The 9,980-nt window shown below is 53.9% G+C and overlaps 1 protein-coding gene across 1 annotated transcript; it reads right to left on the reverse strand.

Moving 5' to 3' along the window:
- Nucleotides 1-2,444: 2,444 nt before the first annotated feature.
- On the reverse strand, nucleotides 2,445-7,146 carry BARHL2 (BarH like homeobox 2). The gene is made up of 3 exons (XM_059900004.1): nucleotides 6,534-7,146; nucleotides 4,547-4,772; nucleotides 2,445-2,757 (listed from the first exon to the last, which is right to left on the reverse strand). Exons 1-3 carry the CDS (start codon nucleotides 7,144-7,146, stop codon nucleotides 2,445-2,447), a joined length of 1,152 nt encoding a protein of 383 aa, XP_059755987.1.
- Between the last annotated feature and the right edge of the window lie 2,834 nt (nucleotides 7,147-9,980).

Here is a 9,980-nt window from a genome sequence, read left to right on the forward strand (position 1 = left end):
CAGTGAATTCCCAGGTCCCCCTTTTTCCCCCCCGAAGATGACCAGCCCTGGGGCCACTGCATGGAGAAGCTGTAGCACCCCCAAACCTTGGAAAGTGCCTTTTTAGGCCTAGGCAGACCATTTGTGAACTATTTAAGCGTGATTGTAAAACCCAACAGCAGCTAAGACAGAGCAAGGAGAGTCTGCTGAGTACCCAGGCAATGGGCATTCCCACTGGACACAGTGGCGCCCAGCTTCCAGCCCAGCCCAGCTGTTTGAGTTTGTCCCAGCTCAGCGGGAAGAAAATGAGAAGGGCCAGTCCAAACAATTTTGTTAGAATCAAACAAGACCAAGACCACTTTTAAAGCAAATTGATGAGCTGGAGAGAAATCTGCAAACCACTCCCTAATTAGCCCAGGTCTGATCAAGGCGCCGGAGGCAATTTCCTCCTGGATTTCACCTTTCTTTCCTTCTTCCTTCCCTCTCCTCCCCAACACACACTCCCACAGCACTCCACATTGTTTTAAATGTTTTTGTAACTGTACTAAGATTCAAACATCAGAGAAAGTTGGAAAACTGGTCTGGATGTGTTTTAGCTGCAGGTCTTAATCCTTTGACTATGTACTAGGGCAGAAGTGAAGATAGAGATGTAAGGATACCCAGACAACGGGGATCCAACTCTCGGACTATTTGAGAAGTGACCTTGGGGCTGGGGAAGGTGGGAGAAGCCCCGGAAATGTACACCCACCCCCTCCAGTTCTTCCTCACTTGTCGGGAGTGCTGAGCCTCTTGGGAGCTAGTGGGGGAGGGGGGACTGCGGCTGAGGTCCGGCTCTGGCCGAGGTGCTACGAATACGTACACACTCATTCTCACACACTCACACACACACACTCCCAAAGCAGGGAGCCAGCCTCCACTACCCTCTGGGCAGGGCCTCTCATTTTGCGGTCCCAAAAGATCCCGGGACGCGGATAAAAAGCCTGGCACACCTGTCTCGGCCAGAGTTGCATTCCGCTCCAGACATCCCAGCACAGCCAACTCACTAGGACAAGACACTCGGCTCGGGGCTAAGGGTTGGATGCCCGCTGGGGAATGAGAAGGCCAGGATGAAAGCACGACCAGGGTTTGTTAGCTAGGCCTCTCGAGTCCCCCCGGGAACCCTAATTGCGCGCCCTGCAGCCTCCTGCTTGCAGGCTGTCCTGCCGCGCGGACGCCCGGCCGTGGGCTGCAGAACAGCTGCGAGGCCCGCATGTCCGCCCGCCCGCCCGCAGCCCAGCCCCTGCCGGCGTCTCCGCTGCCTAGCGCTCCGGACCCTCACCGCCCCAGGAGGAGCCCGAGGAGAAGGAGGAGGGGCGGACAGACCCGGTTCGGCTGGGGCTGCCAGGCAGGCCGGGACAGCAGGGAAAGTTGGCCGCCTATTTGGCGAGCACCAACAGCCGACAAGCGCAGATTTTCTCCTGCGGCCTCACGAACTGCTCTGAAATCATCCACTTAAAAAGAAAGAAGTTCACACATGTCGAATAACGGCTCGGAAGAGGCCACCGTGAAAAATGGAGCTGTTTTTATACAAGTCAGCCCAACATCTTTACAGATTTTGTAAATTGCTAATATTCCAGAAGGGATTTTGTTTTCCTAAACCAAGTGACACATTTCATCATAGTACATTCTGCTTCAGTAAAATCAGCTCCCTTGGATTTCACCGCTTGTTAAAAAAAGATAAACTTTATTTCTGGAATTTTCAATCACAAAAAAATCTATATTTTTGTCTAAGCATTTATTTTACTGAATCAAAAAGACATGAAAAGAAAAATCATGTTTTACTAATGTATATAAGTGACTCTTTTTTGGACAACATATAATAAATATGATATATCACTTATCACTCAGTCTTTCAAATGTACATTTTTTTTTCATATTATGGAGCATGCCACTTTTCCAAAAGAAAAAAGGTCATGAGAAATCAGTGCAAAGTTCTCAGTTACCCTCCTCTTTTCTCTGGGGCAGACGGAATGTCCACGGCAACGCCCTCTGCCTCGGAATTTGAGGCTGTTCATCTACAATTCTCTCTGCCTGTGTGGTTTCCTCTCCGTGCCCTTCTTTCTTCCCTCCTTACCCCACCCCCCTCCCTCCCTCCTGCTTGTCCCTAAAGTCATATTTTAAAAAGAACTTGAGGTTTTGTTTTTGTTGATGTTTTCACTTACTGGTCGCACTTTGTGTGGAGTCGGCGTTTTCGCCAGTCACACTGCTGTGCGGGAGCTTTCCAGCCCTGTCTCTGGGGGTGGGGAGATGGAGAGTGGAGGGCTGGCTCCTCTTTGGGCCCCCCCTCCACCCGCTGGTGAGTGTCTTCCTCTCTTACTTCTTTGCTTCCCAGTTGGCTGCAAGGGAGGCCGGACAGCCTGGTGCCGGGAGAGGAGGGGCAGCTGTCTGGGTCGGGGAGGGGACAGGGAGGGACAGTGACTTGCTCTTCACCGTGGATGCGGGGTGCCTGGGATGGGGTTGGACAGGGGATTGAGGGCCGGCTGTCCCCCAGGCCCCAGGCCGTGGATGAGCACTCGGGGCACCAGGGGCCGCTGCAGCTGGGGATGGGGCGCAGGAGGAGTCCGGTACATGCTGCTGTACATGGCTGCGGCGGCCGCCGCGGCAGTAGTACTGTCCATGCTGCCCAGCAAGCTTGGGTGGTAGAAATAAGGCGACGGAAACATCCTCTGCAGGGCCGAGTAATTCCCTGCCTCGGCCAGCAGCTCCAGGCCCACCGCAGTCTGCCGCTTCCACTTGGTCCTGAAATAAAAGCAGGCGTGCGTGCACCCCGCAGCTGTGGGCACTGCCCAGGCACCAAGGCCCGTTCTCCCCCCTCACCTGCCTTCTCTTCCTCGAGGAGCACAGGAAGACTTAGAGAGCGCTGAGAACCAGGAATGAAGCACACCTCCTGGCCCCCTATCCCACCCTCTCCCTCCCAGAATCACCCAAATCCAAGTCAATTTCCCAAACGATGCCATCAATGTCTGAGACATTCATAAATAAAATTCTCCAATCTTTGCTACCTTTTCCTGACTTTTTGCTCTGCTGTTGCCCCCCCCTTACTTATTGTTTGGCTACTTCCTGAAACTTTCCTGGAGGCCAACGGAGACCACTTTTTCTGTAGGCAGTCTTCTCCCTCCTCCTCTAATTTCCTTCCCCAAGTGGCTCCCCAGAAATCCCAAAGTGGCTGCTCTCTGCCCCTCCCCCTTTCCTCCAGGCCGAGTGAGAAGAAACCGTAAACAAAGGGACACAGAGACTCCTGGGCCTTGGACCCCTGGCCCTCTTGGTCCCCAGGGCTGTGGAGACATATCCCTCTCACCAGCCTGACAGGACCGTATGGAAGGTGTTGGGGGGGTGTGTGTTTAAGAGCCAGGAAGGTGACAAGGGTTTCAAAACGGAATTCGTTTGAGGGAGGACTCTCCCTTGGGGACAGTACCTCGGGGCCATTCCAGGAGGGGAAAAATGCATTTCAGGATCTTTTCTCCTCTGAGAGAGAGTAACAATTAAAACCTGTGATCAGCTCTTCTCGGTGTCCTCCCTCCCCCACCGCACCCCACTAGGAAGAAGAGGCAGCAGGCCTTTGCTCAGATGCCTCCTGACGGAACGCAGGGCTGGTGGGCCCTCCATACCCAGCAGCTCCAGCCAAATTAATAAACATGTCGCCCATTTTAAATTGGCTACAAATGACACTAATGTTTTCCGACAGAATTAGGGTGGCTGAAACCGTATGTAATGAGACAGAAAATTATGGTAAAGATGACAACTGGATGGGCATTTCCAACCACACTTATGGACGATTAGAACACAAATGAGAGAAAAGGAGGGGGAGAGAAAATCGAGACAAGGAAGACAACCGTCAGGCTTGGAAACTCAGCATAACCTCGGCCCCAGACTGCACAGTTTGGGTTCACACTGCAGTTCAGGGGCCTACAAGTACTGTCAGCCCCTTTCCTAATTTCCTTTCAAGGGAAGCCGTGGTTCCTGGAGGGCTCTGAGGTGGCCACAATAGGGGACAGACCCTCAGTCTAGATGCCTGACCGGCTGCCAACTCTACCTCTCCCGACTGCCTCACAGGCCAAGCAAGGACTTTTAAGCTGAAGCCAGTGGATCAGCTCTTCCAGGATGGATACAGCCAGACTGTGTGACCGGCTATAGATATTTGGAACCATCCTGGGGCAGGCCCAAAAGGGTGCAAGGCACAGGTTGTATGGGCCTGAGTGTCTCCTACACCGATGTCTCAGTTTGAAAAGGTGTGGCTTGATTGATTTGGGGGCAAAATGGGGTAAATTTCAGCCACTCATGTTTGAGGGAGAAACTAGCATATGTTAAGGACACTTAGAAGTGCAAAATTCTCCAAACTCCAGCTACCCAACAATTCCTTTCACCTTGGAGGTGTGGCTAATCCCTCCTCCAGCCAGAAAGCCCCAGACTGCCAGCTCAGGGCCCTCTGAGTCCTTAGTGTCTCCGGGGCCAGGAGGGAAGAAGATTGGTGTAGTAGTCTTGACCTGGATGGCCAGACGCCTTTGCTCTCCCACACAGCCTCCCTTACCTGCGGTTCTGGTACCAGGTCTTGACCTGGGTGTCAGTGAGATTGAGCGCAGCTGCCAGGTCCATGCGGTCCTGCACACTCAGGTACTTCTGTCGCTCAAAGCTACGCTCCAGTTGATTGAGTTGGTGGTCGGAGAAAGCCGTCCTGGCTTTGCGAGGCTTTTTGGCTCTCACAGGGGGACTCTCTCGGCTACTCGTAATCTCCCGGTCTCCTTCCTCCTTTGTTCCTACATAGAAACCCAGACACGGCTGTAAGGTAGCCTGGAATGGGGAAGGATGGAGTGTCCTCCCAGCACACGCTTCCACATTCCCAAGCCAGCTGCTGGTCTGGGGGTGGGGGAACTATACTCTGTCACCTTCCTTATAAACATACTTGGACCTTAGCCAGTATGGAGGAAGAGGACCAACTGCTGGCTAGGGAGTGTGGAGCCTTGTGCAGAGCTCCTCAGAGGGTTCCAAAAGAGTGCTGGATCTTCCCGTCTTTGGAAATGAAAAAGAAAAAAAAAATACTTTATGATAAGGGTCCTTTTCTTAATTGTTTCCTTGACTGAGGGGAGACCCTGTCCCTTTCCATTACTGTTTTCACTCTGACTTCATATTTTCTTATTTGTTAGTTTTTAAAAGGTCTTTCAACTTTTTTTTTTTTTGAGAAGGGGGCACTTTTTTCATTTTACTTTTCCTGTTTACTAAAAGTTATAGGCATTAGTTTTCCTTTTTTCAGATGCACTTGGGAAATGTTGGATCAAGCTCTCTGCAGCTGCTCGCATCAGGTCTCTTAAAGCTTCAGAAAGAATGTCTCCCAGACACTGCGTTCAGCTCAAAATCACTGAGCCCATCCAGGTGACAGCCCAGAGATTTCCGGATTCTATTTGTCAACTTTGTTTTTTTACTGAAATGCTGGGAAATCGATATGTCAATCCCTCTGTTTGTACCCGTTTTTGCTGCGCTCCTTGATCTTCCCTGCAGGAAGAACCATAATCTCTCTAATTGACCCACTGGGGAGGTTGGTGCACAAAAAATCGCCAGACCAGACTGTACATCTGTTTTGGGCACTATTATGCTAATGATACAATAGTAAAATGAAGAGGCAATATCCTACCTTCCAGACAGTCAGCACACATCCTTCCCAGAGATGACAAAGATTAATAATAATAATAAGCTTTCAGTAAAGGGAAAAAAGAGAATTCTCCTCGTATGTTAAAACTCTTTTGCCATGCAAAGACCAGAACACTTATGAAATTCTCTGGGGAGAAAGTGAAAAAAGGGAGTTGAAGGACAATTCCATTGCCATCTTCTGATTTTACAAAAATAGATATTCAATTCCATAAAATTTTACTTTCATAAATGCTACCTCCCAATTTACTTGTAAGGGGCCAAAACTCTTACTGAAATACAGATATTCAGTTAGCGCCATGGGGTAGGAAGGGTATTTTTTTTAATTGAAACACTAATTATAATTTTTTACCGTGTGGCCTTCCCTATATTAATCACGATCTAATAAATTTTTTAAAAAAGTTTCCCTGTTAATCGGCTCGGAATTTTTCCCTTCGCTAAATCTGATAATTCCCATTCCGGTGTTTAGAAAATACGGTGTGTAGGAAGAATGGAATGATTTGCATTAAAAAATAAGCACCACGTTGTGATCACACCCCTAGGCACTACGAAATACTAAAGTATTTCCCGTCAGATACCCTCCGCCTCTGCCCCCTTCCTAATAAATTAAAATGAAGTAAAACAAAGAAAGGAGCTGGATGGCGGTGAGGGCTGGGAGGTAGAAATGTAACAATAAACAGAACTTGGGACCAGTCCCCAAATCGCACGCGCAGGCCTCCCTCCCGCTTGCAGTTTTTGACCGTGGCGCTATCGCCTTAGAAGCTGAGAATCGCCTTCGAATCCCAGCAGAGATACGCGGGAGACAGAAGGGGAGACAGGGAAGCAAGAGGAGTGAGAAGCTAGACAGCTGAGGGAGCCGAGGCGGCGCGACTCACCGTGGCATTTGATGTCGCTCTGGGACTCTTCCCGCTTGTCGAGTTTGGTTTTGCTGTCCTCCTGCTCGAGCTTTGGCCTGAAGCTCTCGTGTGCTGCGTTGCTCTCCTGCTTCGGGGTGTGGTGGGGAGATGAGACGCTGGTGCTGTACGGTGCACACGCCGCCAGAGGTTTGCTGTCGCCCAAGATGTCCTTAATTAAAAAAGAAGAGGTGGAAGTCCTGGGGACCGAGGCGGCCGAGCCCAGCTGCTGGGCGGGTGGCTGCGGCGGCAGCGGTTGCGGCGAAGGCTGCAAACTTTGCGTGGGGGCCGCGGCTGGCGGCGGCGGCGGCGGCTGTTGGCTGTGGTGGAGGTGGTGGTGATGCTGGGGGCCGTCCGCTATCACATGCGGTTCCGGGGGCTCCATGGCGACCGAGATGGGAGAGGAAGGCGCCGTTCCTACAGTATCAATCTCCGAACAGGGAGACGGAGTGGCCTGACTCCTAAAATCCGCGGTCCTGGCCTCGCCGAGCGGGCGGAAATCTCCATTCATCATGCCGGGGCTGCCCGAACTGGCACTGGACAAAATCGTGTCTATTCCAAAACTCGACCCGCTGGCCCCTTCCATTGTTGTCATTTCTACATGAGGTCCACGCCACTCCGCCGCTCCGCTGCCGCCCCGACCAAGCAAAGGAAGCTATCGATCGTAAAACAGAATAACATGAAACAATGTTGTCGCCGCTTAAAACGCAAACAAAAAAAGTGGGGCGGGGAGGGAAGGAAAATTGGGAGGTGGCAATCCGTGGACACTTGCGACACTTTTTTTTTTTTTTTTACCCTAATGCAAAAAGTAGGAGTTTGGAGAAAGGAAGGTAGAGGGGGAAAGTTACAAAAATTGTTGAGGAAGCACCGAGCTTGCGCTCCAGGAACGATCGCGCACGTGGCGCGGCGGTGGCGGCGCAGGAGAGCCAGACGGAGGTGCAGGCAGCAGGAGGTGACCCCGACGCCGCCGCCGCTGCTGCCGCCGCCAGGGTCTGCCCACAGCCTGGCACCAGGCGGCAGCGGCGGCGGCGGACGTGGCAGGTGCAGCGACCGCGAAGCCCGGGCAGCCGCGCGCCGTCGGAGCTGCCCAGCGGCTCCCCGAGGTGGTGGCCGCGCGCGACTCGGACGCCCCGGTGCCGAGTTTCTGAACTTTCTTGGAAAGTTGTGGAGCAGACACCGCCGCAGTGGTCGCGGCAACAAGAGGAGGAGGAGGAAAAGAAGGAGCAGGCACAGGCGGAGGAGGTGGCGGAGTCGCGGCGCCGAGCGACTCCGGCCGCTGCCGGGCGCATTCGCTTGTAATCCGGCGGCTAGCGGGCGGCGCCGACCCCCTCCCATGACGTCACGGCCACTGCCGCCGCTCCACGCGCCGCGCCCGGCCCGCGCCCCCGCCGCCGAGGCCGCGCGCAGGTCCCCGCGCCCCCATTGGCCGCGCCCGAGCGAGCGAGCGACGCCGACGTGCCGGGAGCCAATGGGTGCTCGGCTCGCGAGCCCGTCAGCGGTCGCAGCTCGGGCCCCGCTGCTCTTTTCAGAACCCGCACGTCCCTTTGCCTGCAACCGAAAGCCAAACAACTAGTCGTACCGTGGTCCCGGCGTCCACAATCACGCGCGAGGGCAAAGGGAGAGAGGGGAAGAGAGCACAGGGAGACTAGAGAAGGGAACCAGAGGAGCTTTTAGAAAAACAGAAAGAAAAGGGGAAAAAAGAGCGAGGAAGTAGTAATGCTTTGCCCATTAAGAAGTCCGAAAAGGGAGGGGAAAGAAGTCAGGAAGGGAAAAGGAATCTGGTCGGCTTACCTTTAGACGCCAGCGCTGCCGCCACGCATCTCCCCAGACACGCGCTTGAATAGTCCAAGGACACTGAGAACAGAGGAAGGGACTCCCTGAAGAAACCCACAGGAAAGTGTGTAACTCCAGCAACCGGAGCTCTGGGTGGGTGGGCGGACTCCGAGCTCTGATTCTTCCCCAAAGAGCCCAGGCGTCCCGGCTCTGGCCCCGCTGGGCGGCAGGTACCTGAGGGGGAAATGGAGCGGGATCCGCGTCCACCCGGCACTCTCGGGAGGGTTGGAGGACAAGAGGCCTGCTGCTCAAAACCCGGGTCCCAGCCTGGTCTCCAATCAGGGCCCGTGCTGGAAGAAGTGCCTGGCCAGACACGTTCTCCCGAGCGGGGCAAATAATGGCCCGAGGTGTTCTCTATCGCCGAGGGCTGCTACGGTTCACTGTGGTGTCAGGCTGGCATGGGGCTCCGGAACCCGAGTGGTGGGTCAGCAGCCCTCCTTGCCACCAGCCAGATCTCAGTCTCTCAACTTCTCCCTCTCTCTCTCTTCTCCTGTCTCTCTCTCCCTCTCTCTCTCTCCCCCTCCCTCCCTCGCCCTCTCCGGCCGCTCTTTTGGAAAGGAAACAGTCACTGTGGATCCACTTGGGACCTGGAACGTGGCTTGACTGTGACGCCTCGTCGGAGGGTATCAACTTGCATTATTTTCTCTAGGACGTCTCCAACCTGTCTCTTGTTGAATGTCAGAGTAATGGGAAATGCCAGTGACAAGACGGCGTATTACTCCTGATTAAGTGCCGTGTCAACCTAATTAGCAGAGTAATTATAAGGTGCTAATGAATGATTCAAAGTTCTCTGAGTTACATTTTACTCCAAATTACCATTTTAAGAACCCTATGAATCTGAGTGGCTGGCATCGCTTCCGTGACTAGGTGCAGAATGATGGTAGAAAATGGCCTTTTAAGTCTCCCAGGGCTGGGCCGAAATCGGGGGTTTAGTTGCGGTTCTGAAAGTCTCTTTTCGAGGAACGTATTTTTTCTGTTGAGGACTTGGCTGGGCGGGGGCGGGCGGGGGGGGGATGTCAGGGAGGCAGATGACCTCCTGGGACAAAGTATTGCCTTTCTGTTGGAACTGCATCTGTGTGAGCCCTCGGTCCGGAAGGGGATAGGTGGGAGACTCATCCTTCCTGCGTTTTCCTAGGGAATTCGATGTGTTTGACCCAGAAAAATCCCGCACTGTTTCCAGGGCGTGTTGAGCTATTTCTTGTCATCTTCGTGCATGTTTTCTCACGGGCCTGTCTCCGAGGAGAACAGCGGGGAGAGGGAAGACTGAGGCGAGGAGATGTACGATCCAGGAAGCTCTCGCTTTTCTCAGAAGGCGAGGGGAGTTTGGCGGACGAGCCGGGGTTGGTGAGCCGAGGCGGGGACACGGAACCAGCTGCAGGCAGAGGCCGGCGCCGGCCTGAGCGGGTGCGGGGAGCCCCTCGGGAGCGCGTGGTGGGCCCGCCGGGTGGGGTCGAGCCACCCTGGGCAGGGAAGCCTAGGAGAGCCTGAATGACGCCTGGAGCGTGGTTGGATCAGCCGCCTTTGGAGCGAGAACTGCGCACTGGCCAGGCAGATCCTCCTGGGAGCCTGCAGGCCGGGCTTCGGCCTCGCGCCCCG

Source organism: Balaenoptera ricei, chromosome 1, assembly GCF_028023285.1.
Source record: "Balaenoptera ricei isolate mBalRic1 chromosome 1, mBalRic1.hap2, whole genome shotgun sequence".
NCBI classification, from domain to species: Eukaryota; Metazoa; Chordata; class Mammalia; order Artiodactyla; family Balaenopteridae; genus Balaenoptera; species Balaenoptera ricei.

Coding starts and splice junctions, on each gene's coding strand:
- BARHL2 (XM_059900004.1), bottom strand. CDS start 7,146: ATGACAACAATGGAAGGGGCCAGCGGGTCGAGTTTTGGAATAGACACG. Junction 4,773..6,533: donor GAGCGACATCAAATGCCACG/GTGAGTCGCGCC, acceptor GTTTCTATGTAG/GAACAAAGGAGGAAGGAGAC. Junction 2,758..4,546: donor ACCTGGTACCAGAACCGCAG/GTAAGGGAGGCT, acceptor CTTTTATTTCAG/GACCAAGTGGAAGCGGCAGA.